At 35.3% G+C, this 25,005-nt stretch overlaps 1 protein-coding gene across 8 annotated transcripts in view; it reads right to left on the bottom strand.

The window, feature by feature from the left end:
• The window catches only part of hth (homothorax), a 282,966-nt gene that overhangs the window by 221,250 nt on the left and 36,711 nt on the right, over nt 1–25,005 (bottom strand). For all 8 annotated transcript variants that reach the window (XM_053757907.2, XM_053757911.2, XM_053757910.2 and 5 more), the window contains exons 4-6: nt 13,006–13,056; nt 9,004–9,054; nt 3,815–3,985 (exon numbers count right to left, since the gene is read on the bottom strand). In XM_053757907.2, coding sequence (XP_053613882.1) covers nt 3,815–3,985; nt 9,004–9,054; nt 13,006–13,056 — 273 coding nt within the window. The remainder of the gene's footprint in view (nt 1–3,814; nt 3,986–9,003; nt 9,055–13,005; nt 13,057–25,005) is intronic.

Raw genomic sequence — 25,005 nt, 5'->3', positions numbered from 1 at the left:
AATGTTTTCATTATTTTCATTTCGACAACATCCACCAGTTGACATTTGTCATACTAAAATTAGAATTTATTTTAGTTGATGTTTAATAAGCATTTCATATCATCCGTAGTTACGTAGACCAAATTAAATGTTAAAATTGCTTTCTCTCAGTGTGCGTAGTGTGACTTTTCTATTTACTTGTCACCGTCGAGTCAATTCGAGAGGTGAAGCTAACCAATCACAATGCGCCATTGTGAGACAAAAACAACTACCTAAACCGCAACGTGATTGGTTCGCTGCGTCTCACCTCGAATCGACTCGATACGATGTTGACTAGGTTACTAACCACAGGTCGATGGCTAATTTCATTAGTTTATTTATATAGATAATTTTATTAGTAGATTTAGAGATAAACTACAATAGATTATATATATAGACCAAAATTTAAAAACCGTAGTCTAAAAAGGCAGCAACTGAAAAAAAAAATCTTTGCACCAATAAACAGCCAACAGTGATTCCTATAGATACACAATTATATACTTTAAATATAGTTCCATATGCTGTTTGTTAGTACCTCCTCTTTTTGAAATGCTAGTATTTTGTAACTTTGAGAAATACTAACGTGTGAATACGTGATTTTTTTTTTCAAATTAAACGAATATACACGTGGCTTGTATTATTGTAGCAGTGACGTTAGTTATCATTGAGTCATCAACATATAGGAATATTTTTGATTTTAAAAGCACGTACCCCTTGGCTGTATATAATCATATCTTCGCTTGGCCATAGACACAAAATCCTCTCATCTAGGGTTGTCACGCTACCACACGACGCGTGACGAATCCCCGCGACCAAAACCGGGATTTAGAACCCTAGTAAGTATTATTTCTATTATTATTGCTTACTCCCTACGGTTGTTACATTATTCATAGTTCGCCATTTGCTGGTATGCAGAGAAATTTGTCCGTATGTACTAATGTATGTACATAATGAATCCTGAAATGAATGCGGGTCTGACGTTTTAAATGTTGTAATTTTTCTTTTGGTACTATTATGATTGCTTGTAAAAAAAAAATAGCACAGAAAATATTATATGATAATATTCTACTATCTATCAATTTTATGTTCGTTAAAACATATTTCAGTAATTCGCCGCTAGCCGCTAAAATATTATGTGCATTTCATCTGGGGGATATTCTTTTTAGTAAAGACAAGTAATAGTTGTGTAATTAAGCTAATATGTCTAAATATTCGTCTCGCAAAACAGTAATTCGACAATGCTCGACTTAACAGCAATTACACGAACCCCAACCTAATCCCCAGTTTACCCCCAATCGGCGTCCATCAAACGTCAATGGCAGACGATAAAAAATAAATAAAATATCAGATTGTCGCCGTGGCTCGTGAAAAGATTCCACCATGTTTTTTTTATGAGACCCTGGTACGGTTTCCGAACGCGGCACAAAAGATTAGCGCGCGGGGTGCCGTAAAGAAACAATTTTCCGGCTTTCACAACCGCGGGGGAGCCCCTTAATAGAATTCCCAGACATGATAAAAATATCCAACATATTTAAACAATATCCCCAACGTTTTCCGTCTCCCACCGTGAAAGTTTCAAAAACAAACGACCATTCAATTTCAAACAGAACATTTTATTGTTTAATCCGTTCAGAAAATAAAATAAATTGAATCACATTGACATACAAGATGGACGTACGTACACCAAATAGCATTAATATACATTTACGAGTTAGATTTACGAAATTAATTCAATCAAAACCTAACGCGTTTAGTCTAACCTAACTTAGATATCTTTCAACTACACAATATTATGTTAAAAACTCATATACAGACAAAAATAACTAGTGTTTTAAAATAAAATTAATGTCCCGATTTAAACATCACTCGGATTCACTGCATGTTAACAATGTGGCAAATAATAATAATTATTATATTATAACACAAACAAAACAATTCAGTCTCAACTCAACGCCAAAATATTCGTATCCATAAACAATAAAAAAAGTTAAGTTTGTAGTGATGCGACACGTTGGATGTTTACTGATTAGAAACGAGGAACACAATCGATTTGCAGATACTCGTGTACAAAAATACAGCAATTAAAGTAACTATCTTAGTTTATCTAAAATTACTGTTTACGCGTAAGATGATGAAGTAACGCGTAAGGTAGGGAGCACAATCAACGCCACGACTAATTTATAATTAATTCTGTAGAAGCAACTAGTTTTCTATTAATATTACGCACGTACAATTAATATCCGGGGCTACTTCGTCTGCACTGAAGGCAATACTGTTTATACCCGACATACATTTTAGTATTCTAACAGACGTGAAAGTCTAATTTAAAGTTAACATCTGTCATTCACACATTACTTAGTTAGATAATATATTTTTTTTTTTACGATAAATATATTTATCATAGATTTATTTAGTGAAAATTAGTATTATATTTTGTGGACTATTAGTAAGTAAAGCCTATAATTTACATACAGCTGTCTGTAACATCAGTTGTCTCATTAATGTTGTTGAAATTAAAGCTATTAGACTGCATCATAGTTCATGGATCTATTTGACTTCTTAATAAAAATCCATTGAAATAAAGTATATATTCGGAATTATCTTCAGGTGTTGAATGCGAATATGTTCTACTCTAACTCAATTAAAACAGATGTGTATATTTTTATATTAAATACATTATTTGTTCTTAAGATAGACAGAACTATGGAGCTGTCAAAATGTATTCAGTCAATGTTTCAACATCAGAAATGGTCTAGACAAGTACCTATGCATCAGACGAGGGCGAACCCGGACCCACATTACACCTAGCGTATACTGCAATACGTATTTTGTTTCACTAACTAAACGTGCTCTACCCCAATAAACGCAATAAATCGGCGAATATCAACTATTTACGTATATCGTTATGTTGTATTTACTAGCCAAAACAATAACACTCTAGCAACTACCACCGTAAATCAATTACAATAATTTAAAACTCTTAAGTAACCTTATTATCTCACTTAGGCAAGTTAAAGTTGTATTTTTACGTATACTTCGTTTTCGAATAGTTTTTTTTTTTCAAATACATCTAATTACGTTTTAATCTAAGCTCGGAGACGCGTAGCTAAGTTATATATGGCGTTGGAATCGGAATCGTGCCTCGCGACAAGAATGGCTTCGAAAGAATCGAAACACCTGCATGAATTTTACTCACTAAAGTTATTAGTATACACATATTACAATCAACGTTATACGTATGTTTTTTTTTTCAATCGTATACATAAGTCTGGTGCAAAACATAATCGAATAGGCGCATATTCGATGCCGTCAACACAATACAAACGATAAACTCGGGCAGCAGCGCGAGTTTTTAAATTTACAATCGTTCAAATTCGTTCGAATTTCGAACAGAATCCGCACCCATTTTTCACCCCTTCACTGTAACGTTTGTAAGTAACGGTATTTTTAATTTTGAAATTGGAATAACTGTTCTGATATCGTACAGTGTTAAGAGGTTGGCCAATTGCAAAAACGAAGATTTGTTCTAAAGGAACTTAAACTAAACGTCTGCCGCGACCTGGTTAGGGAAGCGACAGACGTTCGCTCGCTTCTGGCAGCTGACGCTACCAGGAACGAGCGTTACAAGCAGGAAGGCGGGAATTTACAATTAAAATGCGAGCACCCCCTTATAGACTTCGTTTTTGCAATGGCCAGACTAAGAGCAGGGGTGCACGAGATAACTCGTGGTTGAGTTGGGTGCTAGCTGGGGATCGCGCCTCTGAATGAGATGGGATTTGCTATAGGGGGTACTCACGACGTCGGGGGTGGAGGCGCCGTCATGGCTGCTGTCGGGGGCGGAGCGGGGCTCGCCGTTGGCGTCCGGCGGCCGCGCCGACTCCCGCTCGTCAATCACCAGGTCTATGGGCATCTTGCCCTTCAGGCAGCTGATGTAACGGTGGCAGAAGTTGTCGCACAGCTCGTGCACCTGCCATAGACAATATTTAGTTAGTGTTTGTCTTCTGAATCAATGGCAGTAGGTGCTAGAGCCACGTGATTGTTAGTCAGTCGAAATAGTGACAATTCACATGGTCTGTTTGATGACAGGTCTGATATTGAAGCTCTTCACTCCAAAAGATGGTATATTTATGGTAATTCGTTTTTTTTTTTTTGAAGCTGTCATGTTTTCTCGTATTGATCGAAGTTGCTTCCATGTACCTCCTCGTCGATGACCCTAAAAGCTAACTGTAACCACATTCCTGGAGTCAAACCAACCACGTGGATGTCAAAAGTTGAAGTAGCATCTGAAATTCTGAACCCTTCAGCTGCTGTTGGAGTCATGACAAAACAATGGTTGGATCGGTAACAGCATCTCAACAATTCAGAATATGGAAAACAAAAGCAATGTCGCGTGACAGTTACTAGGAGTTCAGCAACACATAACTGTTCTCCTGGTGGGCTGTGAGCGCCAAACGCGACCTTTAAACTGATATCAGCATACAAAGCTGCCACAAAAAACATGACAATACCAAACAAAGGGAATACATTTGGACGAGTCGCGCGCCAACTGTCGAGCTTCACACACACTTGTAAAAACTCAAAATGAATCGTAAAAAAGGCACAAAACTCATTTTTTACATCGAGTCCGATAAAATACATGCCCCCGCCGGGCGCGTATTAATTTTGTGCGTCGGCCTTATAAATTTTCATAGGCATAATTAGCTTAGAAATTAACATAAAGTAATAAAAAGGCTAACGAAATTTTTAGAAAGAATCTACACGGCGAACGTAATAAAATGGCGGCAGGTGGGTTAGGACAAGTTACAGAACTGGTGGATTTGAAAATAGAGCGCAGGAAGCGGAAACAGCGCCGCCGTTGACAGCTAATTATGTCTTCGAGACTCTAATTCCCTAATCGACAGCTTTTTCTAGTTATATTGGCTGTTGTAAAGCGCACGCGCCGCCCCGTGTGGCCAAATATTATAGTTTGTTTATCATAATTTGAATTTTACAACCGACCGTTGAAACTCATATTTACGACTGTGTGAATTTTATTGACACTAGGACAGATAAATGCTACCGCGCCTGTTCACGGCAGAGTGCGAACATTGCACTGTCAAATTCTTGATTGAGGCTAGTTTTATAAGTTCACGGGTGACAGGATAAACACACAGTCACAAATAAAATTGTATTCTAATTTCACATCTTGGTGACGCCGATTCTATTTTCGATTTTAGTGACAGCCACCGAGATTTGACATCGTAACTCTTCGAAGATTCAAATTTGGAACTGTCCCCTCACTAATACGACAAGGATGTATATTGATTGACCCGACCCACGACAATTTAAGCCGTGCGTCCTGTGACCGAAGAGTTATAGTCGTATAAAACTTAATAATCCTGTGTGACATTATTTGGAAAACCTTACGTCTTTAATGAGATATTACGGCATTCCAAGTCGAGTTGGGTCCGATTATCGTTTCGAACATCAAACTCTTTCCAGAAATTTAAATTTGGAATGAGCTACACAAGGATTGAGATATGGAGTGTCTCTGAACGAATACCTTTTTATTTAAACTTCGAATGAAATGTGATATAATGCCGTCTCGTTGACGTATAGACGTTCCCTGCTCGAATGGCTGTCATTCTTGAGAATTTAGAACTGAAGAACAGATTTAAATATAGAAGCACTATTTGAATTAGGATTCAAGTTTATCACTGGCCGGTCACTATGGAGCTGTGTTATGCAAAAATATGGTTGCCTTGGGTTGTATCGTTTGGGAAGTGGATTCTGTTGCCAAAGGCGTGGGTTGGATAAAATCTCTCGTGTCGTAATCTATGTCGCGGTCGATTCACCACTAAAAGGGTTTTTCTCGTTATAAGCCACTTCCTTTGCGCTAATGCGCTATGTGGGTGTCACTGGGTGCCGCGTAAATTGGAACGTTCATTTCGATTCAAAACAAATCTTCAAGAAAATATACATTCAATCTGTATTCAAGTTTATATTAAACGTTTTCAAGAATTACTTCTGACACACATAGGGAGCGAATAGGTACTCTTTGAACAAACAAAATGAGAATAAATAACAATAAATATAAAATAATCGATTTTAATCGATCTTGTTATTGAAATTTTATACTTTTGCATCAAAGTTAAGCCGACAATAAATATGTGTCTTATACACAAAACTATGTAAAGGCATGTATGTATACGTGCACCTACACAAATGCGGTATGCATATTTGGCCGACATTTCTGATCGCAAGCGGACAGGGCCGGATTCTCTTTTTCTTTTTTTTTTTTTGTTTTGAATAAAAAATCAACCGGTCGGGCATCCCACATCCAAATGAGACCTCGATTGCTTCTCACCTCACTACACTCCGGTACACAGATAATATTTATTCCTAGCTTTTTTTGCGAAGTCTTAGTGGCCAGTTACAATCACCAATTACAAAATAGCGGTCGTGCCATGTTCATAACCAAATTCGTAGATAATTTCGGTCGCGGCATTAGAGTTGTATAAAAGTTATAAAAGTGCGGAGGCGTCGTAAACGCGGGGTCCCAGGTTCGAGCCCCGCCGTAAACCAACAAATCTGACCTACATCGTAAATCACTTAGCCACGCTGTTACAGATAACGTTTACGAGTTACAAACAAAATATGAAAAAAAAAACACAACACGACTTTTGGATTTGTTGCTTTTTAATAACTACTTTTTTATTTACAAAACTTATCTTTTACAAACGCAATGCTGTTACTAAATTATACGATGCGTTATAATAAAAATAATACGGCTGTAACTGGCCACCTTACGAACGCTCTTTATGATTAAAAGAAATTAACGGTTAATGTTACTGGCCACTTTATGAAAAATAAAAGGGTTTCTTTTTCGATTACAGAATTCTAAAATGGAACGATTTGAATAAGCACCAACATTACTGGAGGCAACGGAGCGTCCGTTCCATACCAAACGTAATTAGGGAACAGAGGAGTGTACATAAAAAAAATAAAAAGCTAGTGACGGACCTCGGCCGGCCAATCGCAGGTCGATCGAAGAGCGACTTATGATATGTAAGCAATGGCTCGCCGCCGGACATAATTTAAATCATTAAAAGCATAAATCATACGTTATTGAATATTTAATAGGAGCAAATGGAGTTCGTTAAAAATATCCATTCATATTCAAACTATTTTTCTAGTAAACGGATTTATTTATTTTCTTTTTGTTAATCAGATTCTAACAATGCCTTTGGGAATTCCGATAAGCTTTTTCACAGAAATAATCTATGATAAAAGAGAGAAACTTAACGAGATTTCATTGTACTGCTTTTTATTTTTAATTATTATTTAAAAAAAAAAAACATCACCTGTGAACGGAGTGTAGTGAAGCGGAAATGGATCGAACTAACGGCACAATTTTTTTTCTTTTGTACGACAAAAACCGGAGACGAGATAAAAAGTGACGTGTATAGGATATGAGCACAGAGAAAACCGTTTCCAATAACAGACAGGTAGGCATCTAGTTAGACCAGCTTCGGGAGAGCCTGGATATAGGTATTTAAATGACAAAAGCACATTGTTACATGAATAAAATGAAATTGTTGTCTCAAAATTTCTTCGTTTTAATGCAAAATTCTATCAAAATTTTGAAATTTTATCGCTAACCACTGCCGACATTTTAACATACCTATATGATTTAAAACGGTCGTGCTTTTGATTACAGAATAAATCGTATCATTAAGTCGAGTCGGCAAATCGACTCGAGCTATTTTCTTCAATCGGGCGCGGCCCTCGGGCCGATATTTTGAATTTCGAACGCCGCATTATTTTTATTTTTTTAAATGGCCTTTATCTCGCCCTCCAGCCAGCGATTCGTACAGAGGGATCACATTACAGGTTATCTCGTTACAGCCTGAGCTTTTTGTATTGCTGCGTACTTTTTTTTAAACCGAATTTACCGGTTCCTAACCTAAACCTCTAGCCGCCGATGCCGCCGGATATTTTTATGGAATCCGCTGTGAGAACGACCGATCGAGATATCTCGTTTCTCGAGATCATTCTTCTTGATATAGACGTTAGTGAAACTAGTTTGGTTCAAACGTGACCATAATATTGACAAGTTAAATTAATTCTTTGGCGATCGATGACGGTGTCGTTGTAAAAACTTATGGAGATTTAAATTTTATGCTTGTAATTAATGCCGGTAAGCGCAAATTGTCTGATTTGATGGTTGGACGGTAAAAAAGGTGCCCGCTGTGTTACCGTTAGGTATATTTCGATCGGGAGTAAGATGGCGAGAATTGGCGATGCGACGCACGCAAGAAATCGGACCGGTTCGAGAACGGAACGCGCCCGAACGGGGGTTATGCGCAAAAGAAACAAGAGACGAACGTCCCCACACACAGCTTTGTAGAACACCTGATGTCAGTCCTACATCTGTATTTTAGATATTTGTATTGTAAAAGTGTGATGTGATTTTGTATTTTCGAACATAAAGATCAACTGCTCATCAGCAGCTAGAGTTAATAAACTAATTATGAGGAAAGTCAAAGGAATTTAAAGTATTGTGTAATATTCCAAAATAATCTCTCATTTAATATTAATTAAATCACATTTATTAATTAGAACTGTATATAATCTAAGAATTTAAACCGTTTTATTGGATGTAAAAAAACATACTACATTTAGGATGATAAGTAGGCACCATTAATGTATTTAATAAAATTATAGCAACACCACTATACACAATGTCAAAAAGAAAACAAGGAAAAGTCTTTCCGCATTCGAAATTCAATTTTGAATTTCGTGATACGTCTCTGGCGAGTGATGTGCGTGCGCCCGTTGCGTGAGCCGTGAGATCGATACCATATCTCGATTTTGAATCGAGTTACAGATAATCGAAACGTTGTTGTGTTACGTGATATTTCCGAAACTGGTTTTATTATTGATCGTCCAAATGTATTCCGATTATGATTTATATTTGTATATATAAGAAAAAATATTACTTACTTTTTCTAATTCTAATAGGTGAAACCGTAAGACTTGTATTGCTTGCACCATCTGAAAAGATAAATGTTAGAATAAATATGTATTTCTTTAAACTTCGACGCTTTTCCCGTGGCTTCGCACGCGTGAATTTCCTACCTATCCCATGTTCTTTTCTTAACTAAGTACGAGTATGTATGCGAAATTTCGAGAAAATTAGTTATGTAGAAAAAGCATCCAGCTGTATCAAACTTCCTTTCGCATTTATATTAGTTAAGATAGAATTAGGATAGTTAAGATACGCTAATACTAAAAGTTTAATAGTAACACTGTTTTGTAGAATTTATCATGTGGCTTTTTTGCCACAAAAATAAATTCCGAAGCCATTTGGTTCCATTTGCTAAATTACCTAATCATATAAAAATAAAATACCCAAAAACGAACTTTAATCGATATCCTACAAATCGAGCTTCCTAAACAAAATCGTTTATATTTACAAACACTATCGACTACAAGCATGTCGTAAGCTCACAATGCCAAGTGAGCGACAATAGGCTGGACGAAGTACAACGACACCCCACTGTGTTCTGGATGCTCACTTGCTGTATTGTAATGTTAGGGAAGCGGCTGGCTTCTTAAATTGGCCGGGTTGTGCTATGCCACTACAAAACATTCAGAATTCCGTTTTTGAAATTTAAGAAAAAATATAAATGTTTTTTAATGGCCAGAATAAACCACTGTGGTTTGGTTTCCAAAATTTACAGCACATTTGAATTCAAAATTATATCGTAAGTTGTCATTTGTAGCTTTTCTTTTTTATATAACTTAACTACTTAAGGAATGTACGTTCAAACGTCAAAACATACAAAAAACTACACTTGAACTTGAATTATTTCGAAGTTATCTTAAGCGCTAACTCATCAATCATTCGGAATAGGATAACTCGAATCGATTCCATCCGAGTGGCAATCAGAAACAAATCAGAAGCGATTAAAACGGCATTAACCGATTTTTAGATAGTATCGATTTGAAAAACCGATTACATCGCCAAACAAAGTCGGACAATACGATACGATAATTTCGCCGGGCGAATGAATTATAAGGTAGAGTAAGCAGCACAACAGACTAGACAATTTGATTGCAAATTCACCTCTATTACCATGAAATGGAGTCCAAACGATAAACAGCACATGAAATTATACATATTCATTGCAATTTGGCACTTAACAACTGACAATAAGGTTTTTTGTATATAGAATAATATAATTTAGGCTTCAAATCACAGATAAATTTGTCGTTTGCCTATTCAAATACACTATTAGAGAATGACAAGGACGCCTGACCCGACATCAAAATTGGGACGATCTTCAATAATCATTTCCTTCTCAAAATTGTCCAACAGCAGCGACGTCCTTATCTGATCATATGAATTTGTTCCTCGCTCTCTCATCTTCGCGTTCCCGGTTCCATTCTCGGCTGTTACGCCACGTAGCCCGGGATCAGCGTAACACAGTAAACGTTAAAATGTTGTCTGTGGATTTACCATCCCCCTGTCAAACATGGGAATGCAATTATTGCCTATTATGCTGCTCATGTACTCCTATTTTTTCGTCTATAGATTAACTATGTCTATGCATTAGACTGTCATCTTTGTAAAACCACAGATAAATCTAAGTATGTGTACCCAAAAACAATGTTAACAGCCACGGACCCTTCGCCTGTTCAAACTCCAGGCAAGTGTTGGAACACATTTTTATCAGACGGCTGTGTCAACCCGTCTGAGCAAACAAGGTTAGGTAGCTTTAATTGATATTGCAGCTACTTGTAACTCATGATAGCCTGGTAGTTTTTCTAAGAATGCAAAGCTCAGAAGCAAGTTTTCCATTGTTCTAATTTGAATATATCTAAAATTTGAATTTGTCTAATCTGTGTTAACACAATGATTTCATAATCAAAACAACCATTCAATCTTAGACGATGCTGAAGACATTTTATTTGTTTAGTTTGATGGCAACGAATTAACAACTTCCTCTTTTAAAGTCGGTTAAAAAGTTACAACATAATCGGTTAATAAATTCAAAAACCTTCAACCAAAGCATGTCAAAGAATAATGCAGAATGGAGGCTCAATTTTCAAAATGAGAAATAAATACCGAATGTAACTCGCAGCTATCACGACGCTAACCCACTATCATTTACTAATGACGGAGGTCTGTGTTTGCGGACTACTGCGCGCTCAGTTCGACAATGTTTGAAGAAGTTTAATGCCTCAAAAGGTAGTGACAATCCAAACACAGATGTGACGTGGACAAACAGCACTGTCACGCACGAAATGCACCGTAACCGATCCACCAGAAAAGCAAACTCTGTTGACATACAATAAAAAAGAATCATAAGAGCCAATTCACTCAATTCACGCCATTGAGGAGTTGAAACGCTGAGATCACAAAAGATCTAAATGAATTCACAGGCGCCAGTTAAGCAAAAGTGAAAGATGACGCAACTGACACATTGCAGGCGGCATTATCCTGCCTCGTTAACATTAATGCTTCAATGTGCCAAACAAATAACATCGACAGTTGGCTACACAAAAACAACAGCCTTAGGCGACGAATGTACGACTACGAAGTCCAACCGTCGAAAGACTGAAATTAATACATTATATTGTAATTATGTAAAGCATTTAAGAAACATATGGCCCACATGCGTGCGAGCTTCCTCTACAAAAGATCTGGAATTTTAATTGAATTAATGTAATTATGAAGCGATACAATTGAAAACTCAATAGCAGTTTGGTGGGCGGATTGTTTTTAGGTATTATTACGGACGTTATTACGGCTCTACCTTTTGTTATTCTTTGATAGAACATAAAATTTTAAATTTGGAAAATATGACAGAAGACTGGCCGTCAACAAACATGTGTGTACTATGCACAGTGGCACCGCATGTCTCCAAGACGGGACAAAAACAACGATATTCACCCATTTTTGAGGTAAAGTTTGCTCTGTGCCCGGATGTCGCTAGATATGTTTGGGCTCCTTATCTATGCTTGGTTTAAACTTGAGTGCATGAATGACGCTTATCAGGTGCAGGTAAACTGACATCTTAGTTTATGGCGCTACGTCGCCGTGCTACCGTTTTAACTGCCTATAGTAATAAGCCTGATTTATAATGTTAAGCATGCAGTGTTTAACATTCCCAAATTAAGTGCACGTTTTAATTAGCCGATTTCTTGTTATAAGGAATGAAAAGGGAATTCCAGCCTTATCGAATGGACAATAGGTAGCCAACGAGAGGTCCAATTTTAATCAAATTTGATTGTAACAAAGTCAAACACGGTGCGCGTCGCCCGCTGCCCGGCAATTCGTAATGGCTTAGATTTTATTTGTTAAAAATCGGTTAAGTATCCGTGTCGAACGGCGGCGGTGGGTGGCCGCCATCTTACTTTTATTATTTCACTTTTTGTCCAGCTAGCCGCGGGAGGCACACGGTGCGATTCACGTTTTTATGAGTGACAATATATATATGTTTTTTAATCTTATTCCCTTATTTTGTTATTCCAAGAAATATTTCTCGTTTACCTGTGGTTAATTTTAGACAGCTCTTTAACTAATCAAATCGTAAATTATTCGGTCGCTGGCGAGGTGAACTATAAAGTGTTCACCATTTTATGGCGTATTAAACTGGTCCCATGTATTTTATTTATCTTTGGGAGAATGTTAACTAGATAGGGATTGCACTTGCACACAGAGATACCAGCAAGTGAATGTTGCATTTGATGCAGTAATGCAAATCTCAAATATCTGATGGGGAAAAACCCTGACAAATGGCATATTTATATGTACTAATATATTTATTTATTTATATTTCGAAAGTAAAATAACACAAAAATATTGGTGACATTATGAATAGCCATAAAACAGTCCGTCCACCGAAGTTTGTTTTTTCTATTTTCCGAGATCAACTTCGAAAAGGATGCTCAGAGAGTTATTTTTATTTAAAACTGAACAAACCAGAGTATACTTACTAAAGAGTCGACCTCAGGGTCTGCTATATAATAAGGTTTTTCTTGACGTATCTGTGAACAGAAAGACAAATATTAAAATTTATTTTATCAGTTACAATTTTTAGAGATAGTTTCGGTCGTAACATTAATGCAAGTTAGCTGACGGTAGATTAACGACGAACGCAGCCGGGTCGTAATGCTTGTATGTGGATAATAAAATGCTCACTCGCTTGGCTGCGTGCGCGCACTCTTGTCAAAGATTAAGTTATTCGTAGAAGATACTGTGCTTTCAAATTCCTCTACTCGTATTGTTCATATTGCATTTTACCGTATCTTTATTGTAATATCTGTACTAAAATGTAAATTGAAATATTTATATAGAATAAAGCTGAAGAGTTTACATGTTTGTTTGAACATGCCAATCTCTGGAATAACCTAACCCGTTTTTTTTTCCTTGCTACAATTCTTAAGAATACTGTGTCAGGCACAATCTTGAATTATCCGCGGGAATCAAGCCGCAGGGCGCAGTAGTTTTACTTAGTATTAAAACTAAACGGCCAGTCTACGTTCTTATTTAATCTTTGGACTTGCCCAAGGAACGCTTTTTTTTTTGACATTTACTGAACTGACCGGAAATGCGATACTATCATGCATACGAATCAGGATTTTTTTGTATATAAAGTCATACTATATAGTAAAACTATAATAATACTATCCAGAGCTAATTTTTTTTTTACAAAATTATGGCGTTAAAAAGCAAGTGTATGTTTGCATGTCATAGTGGCTATTTTCTCAATAACAATGATTGTACACTATAATTGAGAAGTTAATTAAAATAATTCAGGGCGTTGGAATATTATTTAAAACATTGTTACACATGTTTCCTTCTAATTACTATCTGGGCGCTTAAATATTTAATGGCATAATTATATTAGTTCGCTTTCCAAACCAGAGGCAGTGGAACTAACAAGCACACGAAATATATTAATAATTTCTTACAAATACGTGTTGAAAAAATTACATTTTATGAAAAAAATAGTAAATAAATCAGTGTGTAAAATTTGTGTCATGTCTTGGCCCAATTTTTTTTTTTCGGCCGAATAGATGACTGTTAAAATCATAAACTCTAGAATTCGATGTAAAACTTAACTGTAAAATTTGAAATGGCGTTTTATAAAGAGTGTTACATGGTAAACAAATTAAATTAGCTATATTAGCGAACCACCTTCACTAAGTATACGAAACAATGATGTGATTTTAAACCTAATCTCTATGTTTACATACATTCGCGAATATTTTGTGCGTTTACGACGCTAGCGAGTGGCGAACATCAGTTACGGTGCAATTATAAGAAATTAATGACAGCCAGAATGCCACACAATTCACAGAGCGTTGTATTGCTCGTATATTATTCAGATTTATGTAAAATGAGGAGCCAAGTCTTTTAAAATTTAAAAACAAATGTATACTCCATAATATGGACATGATAAAAAATGTTTTTTTTTTCTTTGGAACAAATAGATGTTTGTGTTTCGTAGTTCTCTGTCACATCTCGGCATGTTCCCAGTTGCGTTCGGGGTTGTAACGCCGCGATAAAAAAAAATATTTTTTTCTAGTTATTTGGTATAAATATTTTTTTAAAGATGTTCTTTATTGATTCATTTTAGCATACTTTTCACAACTGATTTACAAAATAAATTAACAATAAATACGCCACCGGCCACGGAGATGTTATCAACCGCCATTTTGGAGCTTAAAATATAATGACATTTTGACCGAAATGACCAACACAGGAGACTGTAACACGCTTTTTAAACATACAGGTTGTAGTAATAAAACTTTACTGCAAATGCAACTTTAATACGTTGAAATAGAGTTGAAAATATTGCGCTATGACAGCTGCAAACGCTTGCATTAAAATGTATGGGCTCGATTAATATCTTGAGAGCTATAAACGTCATCTAAGACTTATTGATTATTAACAGCAAATTGTCAAGATAAAATTATACTTAAATTTCGCTCATGTGTGCTGAATAATATAACTATAAAAAAAGATTGCACTGCCTACGTTCATTAATAAAATTTTATGGATTTATTACTAATCTACATACAGAAATTGCAGTGATTAAATATCAATTACATGTATATAAAAATAATTCATTACCAATTTTATCGTTTTTTTTTCTACACATGGGCCAAACTTGTACCACTGTGCATAATTTTCGAATAATCAGGTCAATGAACCGCTTTTCGATGAGATATAATCAAAACACCATAGGGCTTCTTTATAATGGACCAGCCAGTCTTATAATATTAAAAACAAAATATTTAAATGAGAATGAAGTATCATCAAGAAATTAATAAATTTTCGAATTCATTCGGTTCTTTATTCAATTACTTTTTTTAAATTATAATTCGAAGGCAGACGTCATCCTATGCTACGACAATGTCCTCTCGTAGCGGCAAATAGTAGCTAATAGTCCAAGGTCCAAGTTCAAAAATACCCACTGCGTCAACCAATCCTAATGTGTCCAAAATGCAGGGCACACGAAAGCCCCTCCCTCCCCTCCGGCAAGGAAGTCCCTCATTTAAGGGGGCAGCGACCCGTGAACCTCCCCCCCTCACTGTACCCGAATTAAATGCTAATAAGGTATGCGATCGCCGATAGCAAGCCTCAATTTTTGTATTACATATGGTTAAAATCAACCACAGGTAACTCAGGAAATCTTGTATTCTCATTTTAAAAATTTGAATATTTAAATTTTGTTCTCTGTGTGTTTGTACCATTTGAGATAATGTTGTTTTAATTAAATTCTAAATTTGAATCCTTCTGACGTTCGAATGATGAAACCAATTCGTGGATATAATTTTTAAAGTGTTCTTAATGACAAATATATCAATTGCCAGTAATAATTTAGAATTATAGCGGTCCGTATGTATTTGCTGCAATAAATGTGCAAAGTATTTTTTTCTTAAATAATGCCCAAAATGTTGAAGTATTTTAAGTTATTACAATTTATTACATACTGGGAACCTAGCTCCAGACCATCTAATAGTTTGTAAATTAAACCCAACAGTGGTCATCAAAGGTACTTAAACACAACAAATATTTACCCATTTTAAATATTATCATAAAAGATGTCAACAGCATAATGTTCCTTTTTTGTATAAATATATAAACGAAGATAATTACAAATATCTAAAATAATTGAATCTTCTTCTGTCGAGTGCTATTGATAACTGACAGATGTCAAACAGCTGTCAGATTTTATTCCAAGTCGCCTAAACGCATCAGTAATTACCAATCTCATAGGTAATAAGTTTTAAATGGTTTGCAATTTGAATTAGGTACTCATCTCACTGTATTAAAAATATGTACATAATTTATATATTCATACAAATTCGTTCTTCATAAATCATTGTATGACGTTGTTTTAATACTTTTCAAATTTACAAAGCATTGACGTCAGGCGATTGTTTCTGAGAAATCGATAGCAAGATAGAAAAATACGAGGTACTTTATACCTAAAGGGATATGTTTTTTTTTTACAAAGTTATAAACATACACCTTTTTAGAAATTAATTTAGATAAATTTCAATTGTGATTTTTGTTTTCTCATTTTTTAAAAAAAATCTCTATTTTTGAAATAAAAATTGACGTTATGATTAGATTAAATCAAGTTCATACGAAACAGAGATTTTAAAATATTTGGTGATTTATTAAAAATTTGAATTGTTAATTAAAAAAATAAAATATATTAACCGCAAAAAGTTTCATCATTTTATAGCAGTATATTAATTAACCTTACTTTTTACTACATTTACCAGATACATTTCATTTTTTTTTTGTACATATATATTTAGAGAATCTACTTTAATTCCTACAATAAAAATCAACCTATGTTTCTTGGGAAAACGCCTTATGATGCGTCAATGATGTCAATGACGTATAAATAAACAAACATACAGACATAATTTATCTGAGCGGAGATTTATTTGATAACAAATTTATCTTAGCAATCTATTTCTTAGAATAATTTGCCGTAATATGTGACGCAATGGTGACAGATACCACTTCAAAAATATAAGTACCATTAAAATTTGGAGAAAATATATATAAGTAATATTACAATTTGACCACTGTGCTCTGACTCCACATTGGGTCAGAAGCATGTAAGAATAAACAAAATCGCATCGATAAATTTTACTCATAAAAATCTTCAACCAACCGTTCCAAATTCAAAAATATCCCGCCACAGACTCAGGGGTCTTCTTGATTCAACTCGAAAAGACGTTGAGAATAATGCACGTTTTATTTCCGTCGGTCCCAATGTCCCATAAAAATAAACAAGACACTATGTAACTTTTGACTCGACCAAAATCATTGTACTCAGGACTGTCCTTTTCTATTCATAAGCTCTACCTGAGCTTTTATTATTCCCCTTTTGTGCACTTTCAGGCGAAAAAGTGTATTGTTTGTGTAATTGAATAAATGCCTTCATGTAAGCCCTTTTGTGGCGTTCTATGGGAGTAAGGATGCGTTGTCGCGTTTGTCACTGAGGTTAACTACGGGATGATGGCTCCTCCCGCTGTTTGAGCAATGTAATAATAAATTCATGAAGTACATTGTAAAATCAACTTGCTATATGGCAAGTGCACTGATCTGTATCGTTGTAACGGTCGCGAAATTGCAATGAATTTGAATAGGTAAATGTGCTGTTATGCTTTTTTAATTATTGAAGTGAGCATAATATTTTGGAATGTGATTATGTCTACAATCAATGGGAAAAAAATAATAATAAAATTGCATTCAGATCATCAAATATTGAAAATTTTAGAAAAATGTCACAATAAAAGGAATGAAGATCGATTTTTTTTCCAATAAAAATGGAAATGTAGCACTGCTTGCACCTGAGAAGAAAAAACAACGGAGCTTCAAACTTGACGGAATCAGTGAATATTAAACCCTATTAATAACGTATTAAAGTTCATTATCATGTTACTTAAACGGTGGTTACCGGGTCTGGTCAGAATCGCTACCAAGCGTGGTACCCTGTAATTTGTAATAAAAAATCTATTTATAAGATAAAATAAAGCACCGAGACGCTACCTAAGATGCCTGCCGATCGATCTCGTCAGACTTTTAATAAATCAGGCCGTTTCAAGCTATTTTGACGCTTGTCACATATAAAAATATGATTTAGAATCGCACGCAGTATGTATTAGCCTTTAATGGTAAATTATTCTATAATGCGTTGAGGTCGAGTTTTGTAATTTAGTTAAGTCGCCTCCTATTTAATAACTTTTTATACGATCGGCGGCGTGCAGGTGATTTTTTTTTTAATTTTCCAAATTTAAAAACACTGGCCAGCGATCGCTACTGAAGTAGTTCGAATTTTAAAATTATAGTGTATTATGCGGTCCTGTTTTGGAATTTTTATTTATAGCATGCGCGTGCGACGTTCAAGGAAGCTATAATATAGTTTTGACGTGTTACTTGTTAGCAGTGTGTCAGTAGGGCAAGGCAGTTGATATGATTTTGAATAATGTGGATTTGTGGAAATTAACAAAATACTTAGTAGTAGTGTTACAATGATTGGTTTAACAATTCATGTGATAATAATATGACAGCTGTCAAATTGAAATCGGCGCGCAGTCTCTGAGGCCCATTTTAATCACATGTTTTGACGCAACGACGTGCGAATATATTTATTTCTCTTTACTACCACCCATAAAAGGACGTAATGAACAAATGTCTTTATGGTATACTTGTAAACGTCAAATATCAGTCATTTCTCTTCGGCCCTACAAAAAATGCCATAAATATTCTTAACAAAATGGCTCCTACTGAATATTGTGGCCATAAACGTAGGTCTATAAACTGGGGTTTGGTTGTTTAACTTTTGTTTGGGCTGTATGGCGGAATTAAAAGAAGTTAGACGCAGAACGGACCTTTTGTTTGCGTGGCTTTCGTGTCGTCTCTGCCATAAATATGTAAATTATCGAAAATTATTCATAACTAACAGGAATTGATATAAATGCGTCGCGAGGCTTTTTTGTTATTTGATAATACTGTCACTCCCAATGCTCAAGTTTTGGTTTCTAGTTTTGAATCTCGATTGCTATATAGTAATGCCGAACAGTTGAGAGTCTATCCAATGTCATAACTTTTTCAATTGTTAGCGAATTAAGTTTATGCACAATCTTTCCTGCAACAATCTACAAAGTAATCTATATTTTGTCTGCTTTCAACATCTACAAGTTCTAATATTTCTTTCGCAATTTTTGCCACTAATACCTTTCCCAGTATTGATGCCATTTACTAACCGATTTTTCAAAATTGCGCTTCCACTCTAAATGTCTATATTCCAAGGGTCGTCTAAAATCTAAGCCAAAAATTTCTAAATGACGCTTCAGTTTTGTTTTGTGCCGTCATCCCCATTAGAGGGAGACACGCGACGCTGTCAGAAAGAGACAGACGGAATGAAAGGAGCGTTTTTCGTGCGTTTTTTGTTCCGGAATCCGTGCCTTCAAAATTTTTATTTTAATACAAGTATTCAAAAGATACGTGGGCAGGTAGACGGTAGAAGGCAGCCGGGCCGGGGATATTTGCTTAGTTTTTTTTTTCTCACAAAGAATTCGAGTTGATTTATGGATGTGCTCTGTGACGATTTGTGAGCTGTAATTTTTGATGCGAGTTTTGTCGCTAACAGTTCAAAATCATGATTTATTAATTCGGAAACGTCCACACTGGGCTGGTCCCGGTTTTGACAGGACGCAACGTGTAATTTGGCTAAGCGAGACGTGGAAATTGTAGTCATTTGTTTCTCGAGATTGTGACGTAGCGGCCACTGATTGTGGAACCATTAATTTTACGCGTTCATTGACAATGGATATGTCAATTTTGTTGTTTATGTGACAGGCGTCAGGTTGGGTTTTTTATTTGCCTGTCACGAGTTCTCAGTTTGATCGGAATGGATAGATAGATAAAGTCTTTATTGCACAATTCACAAAGGAGTTATAAGTTACAACAAGATATTCAAACATAATGAGTTGAACGGAAGAGTTTGGTAAACAAGTTTAGTTCGTATTTTTGAAGGAGAAAGATAGAAAGAAGAGACAACTAACGAAACACAGCACAAGAGTAAAAAACGTCATCATTTTTTAATTATACGTTGTAATTATCATGTCAACATCCAATCACTATTTTGTCCAGCAGCTTGAGTAAACTGCCCACTGTGCGGGCCACAAATCTTTGAAGCAGTAACTAAACGCGATAGTTGCCTACTTAACCGGCCCCTTGGGGGTCATTTAGACCCGGAAGGTCAGTTTTTCGAACATTAACGCGATCAGGGGGTCGGAATGCTGCGCGCAATAAAGGTGGTGCATAATGACTCACTTCGGGGCAGTCGGTTAAACGGTGTAACGTCTAATATCCTGGGACGCGTTATTAACGTGATTTTGTGTTTTGTTAACGGCCCGTTACAGTTTACGAATTAGCGAAAGGTCAGGTGATTTTCATATTTTAAGTTTGGTCAATAGGAAAATACCATAGTCCCACTGGGGGATGCCACATGTCAAATTGAATAAAACTTTGACATATTATTTCCTTTGGGGCCTAGATAGTCTTGCAAATTAACCGATGTCATTTGTAAAACAATCTAATTCAAATTCAAAATTCTTTATTCAATTTAGGATGATATACATCACTTATTGACGTCAAAAAAATTACTTAAACTAAGTCTACTGCCGGCTTCCAAAGCGCAGGTGAAGAAGAAGCGGCGCAACAAACTTCACCGCAGCCTTTTCTCCAAGGACGTCAATTAACAAATATAGGTCTTATATATTTTTAAAAAAATCGAATATCTTAGTTATTCTTGTGATACAAATTTAATCTAGCAAACGGATCCTAGTCACCGTTGATACAAACTACCATGTTAAGCTGAATATTTAATATTAGTTGACTTTATTGTATCTAAATTATGAACAAGTAGACGTCTCTGCAAATATAATTAAAATTACACATAACAGTTTACTTGACTTAATCTTAACGGGTTAGTTAGTTATCTAGCGCTTTATCTAGCTATTGGCAGCCTAGGCCATCTGGTCAATAAAAAATATTTTGCAATACAAACGATTTTAAGCTCTATAACCAATTAATAAGGTCTACAATCGATTGACAACACGATGTTTTCTTTGTAATGCACTTAGCATATAAATAGACATGTCACTGTTAAGAGTAGATGTCATTTACGTGGGAATAGACGCTAATAAGGTATAGAATAAAAATATTATCTCGGTTATCTATTTGCATAGATGGACACAAAACGAATACGTTAGTTTAAGAATTCTACTTTTGAGATAATGTTAGCAATAACGAAATTAAAATAAATTTTTGAACTTGCAAATGATTATTTATGTGTTAATAACAGAATTACATCCAACAAATATAATAGTCATTTAGTAGTAATAGTTTTATTTCTTGTCGGTTAGTATCAAAGTCATTGCGATAGAACTGGCAGTCGACATTTTAGAAAAAATAAAGCCGTGCTATTTTACTTCAAATATGGAGTAGCAACAGGCTTCGATTTTCAAAAACTTGCTAGAACAATAATAAAGCATACGAATTTAAATGGTAGCATTATTTTTTTAAGAACACACACTCTCATAGAATATTCAAATGTATGAAAAAAAATCACTTAGAGCAACAGTCTATATATTAATATTCATTTCTAGTTATATTCTATTAGCGTAAAAACTAGAAAATGTACTTTAGTTGTCTCATTAGTTGTCAAGTGTAATTTCCACATTACCGTTTAAAAAAAATACTGCAAATTAAAAAAGCAAGCATGACTTATTTACGAATGTCAATATAATTAGATCTATTTTCACAAAATTATCTCTTTTTAAGAAATGCCATCACTTGAACAAATAATTTCTGTAATTTCGTGCGTATAAAATTAAAAAAATATAATTCCAAACTTAAATTATTTTCTTTTTTTTCTCAAGCTGAGAAATTAAATTCCAAGAGCACTGTACAAAGGCACTTAAAAATGGCCGCGCATCACGCATTATCACAGTTTGTTAACCCAGAGCGACGCTGGCGCATGTTTATATATTTATACCACAAGTACTCTCACACACGCTCCATTTAAAAATAAACAGGCCAAAAAGCATCACAAAATATAAACAATGTTTAAACAAATACAACCCTCGGGTGAACCAGACAGCATGGGAACAATAAGGAACAATAGTTCAATATTCGCGGCTTTCAACCCCCGTACGTGTGTTTGAACAAAATAAACGCATTTAAAGTGTGCTATTATTAATAAAATTATCGAATTCGGCGCTTGAGTAGATAAGATAGGATGTAATTTCAAATTCAAAATTTCAACTCAGGATGACGTATCGTCTTGGCGCAAAATGTCCCTTTCTCAAAATGTCCTTGCGTGTTTTTGATGATAATTCAGATAAGCAACTGATTAAAACAGTTTTTTTTATTAAAAGGACATTTTGAGAAATTGACATTTTGAGAAAAGGCCATTCTGAGAAAGGACATCATGAGAAAGGACATTGTAAGAAAAGGACATTTTGCGCCAAGACGCACTCATTGACGTCAATCTACTTGAAACTAAGTCTACTGCCGACTTCCATAGTGAAGAAGAAGGGGCATAACTTCTTCACTATGTAACAATTATCTCTAAATAAAATAGAATAGTGAAATTCTTTCTGAGGCAGTGGGATTTTTTTATACAATTTCGACATTTTAATATATAAAGCATTTAAACCTAGTGAACATTTCGAACGAGTTTTTCCCGCCCTATTCTATATGGCTACTCTAGTCTATGGCTGTATTTCTCTGTTCCCCCTCCATTCCCGCTGGGCAGAGTTAAAGCGCAATCGCGCAATGTTTAACCAGTTGTATGTGATCTGGTGTTCTTTTTTGATGTGATTTTGAAGTACTCCATTTATTTATTTACCCAAACAATCATGCGAATAAAATCTCTGCAACACACTTCGTCAATAAATGTACAAAAATACTCTTAAACCCGTATAAAAAATACAGGAAATCGTGTATTTTTATTGATGAAGCTTGTTTTTTTACTTTATCCGCTATAATAGCATTCCCAAGGAGGGTAGACGTCAGACAGGTGGCCGGTTGTAAAATCACAGCCTTCAAAATATTAAGGTTTTTTTGTGAGAATATATGTGTATATGTATGTTTGTTACTGTTTCACGCAAAATCTACTCGAATAGATTACACGGGTAGAATATAACCGGGCATAAGCGTACTCTTTATATCGAAATTCCCACGTGAGCGAAGCGGCCCACGGCCCAGCTAGTTTCAGTTATAAATAACTTGTTCAAGAATAATATTATTACAACAAGAAAAGTCAATTAGGAGTAATTTGAGAAAACAGTTTCTCCCTTAACATTTACGGGTTCTGTAGGGTCCAATGAAGGGTTGGGCGTATTAAGGGCATAATTTTGATTGATCTCATACAAATAACGCGGTAACTGCGGGTCGAATCGACCCTCCGAAGCTTTCTTTGTTGGATGTGTGATATGCTTTCAGTTGCACTTTTCGTATGCGTTATTTCACTACTGCAGAAAATGGAGAGTAATGTTTTTATAACCCCCGACGCTAATAGAGGGTGTTACAAGTTTGACCACTAAGTGTATGTGCACCGTAGCTCATCAACGGGTGAAACGATTTGGATGCGGTTTTATAGTTATTTGAAAGCTAATTTTTATTCGGTGGTTCTTAGATATGTTTGATCGATATCGGTTCAGCCGTTCAAAATTGGTAGCGTAATGAATATTGGAAGTCGCGGGTTTTTATTTTTATTTTTTGTCTAACAAATAAACCAGTTTTTCTTTTTTTTTTTGAAATGGTGACAAGCATCCGACTCAATCGACAAATTCAATCTTACAAATTAAATTTCACCTAATTCTGAAAGAGTTGAAAAACCTTTCGATTCGCTTCAGCTTCCATGACAATGCATTATTTGACCTGATGGATCACCCAGGATTTGCTCCCAACGAGGGAACTCCTCAACAGTTTAATGCACGTACATGATTTTTGTGACACGAGTTGAATTCAACAACATCAAAAACTTGTGCCAAAAATGATTTTTTTGTTAAGAAATCTTATATATAAATTAAAAAATATAGTCGTGACTATAATTCCATGTGCCTAAATACAAGGCGTATTAATACTGATAGACTAACAATACCCTATTATTAGATATTATTACAGCAGAAAAGACGCAAGAAAAACTTTTTCATCCACTAAGCAATTTTTAATGAAACAAGTCGCCAGCAAAGGGCGAATCGTGCAATGAATTTCTAATGAAACAAAATGGCTGCCGTGAAATAGTAATAACAACTTAACACAGACATATCATAGAGTGTCTTCTGTATAGAGCGCGTGCTAATTGCGGAAACCTATATTTTGTTTTGTTTGGATACCTAGACTATGCCCTTATTTGACAAAATAAAACGATTATATAATTCGAAGCAGACAGAAACCAGGTTCTTCTTCTTTTCATATTTTAGAAACATAGCATTTAAAAATGAGAAGTACTTATTTCTTTAAATAAATATGTGTTCACAAACATGATGTGATTGCTGCCTATTAAGTAAATAAATATATAAATATATTAGGAAAAATCACACAGATTGAACTAGCCCCAAAGTAAGTTCGAGACTTGTGTTATGGGATACTAACTCAACGATTAGCATATTTTATAACAAATAGATAAACATCCAAGACCCGGGCCAATCAGAAAAAGATCATTTTCCATCTTGACCCAAAAGGGGATCGAACCCGGGACCTCTCGGCTCAGGGGCAAGCACTTTACCACTGCGCCACCGAGGTCGTCGAGGAAATACGTACTATACTATTATTTCATAAGTATATTATAATAACACAAGCAATTAATCTTTTATTTTATTTAAATAAATATAAACTGAAGCAGCAAAGTTTCTACGCGTGCTCTATAAAAAAAACGACCACAA

This window comes from Plodia interpunctella, chromosome 17, assembly GCF_027563975.2.
Source record: "Plodia interpunctella isolate USDA-ARS_2022_Savannah chromosome 17, ilPloInte3.2, whole genome shotgun sequence".
In the NCBI taxonomy this organism is placed as follows: Eukaryota; Metazoa; Arthropoda; class Insecta; order Lepidoptera; family Pyralidae; genus Plodia; species Plodia interpunctella.
Note: the sequence above shows the minus strand (reverse complement) of the source record. Positions and strands in the feature narration are given on the sequence as shown.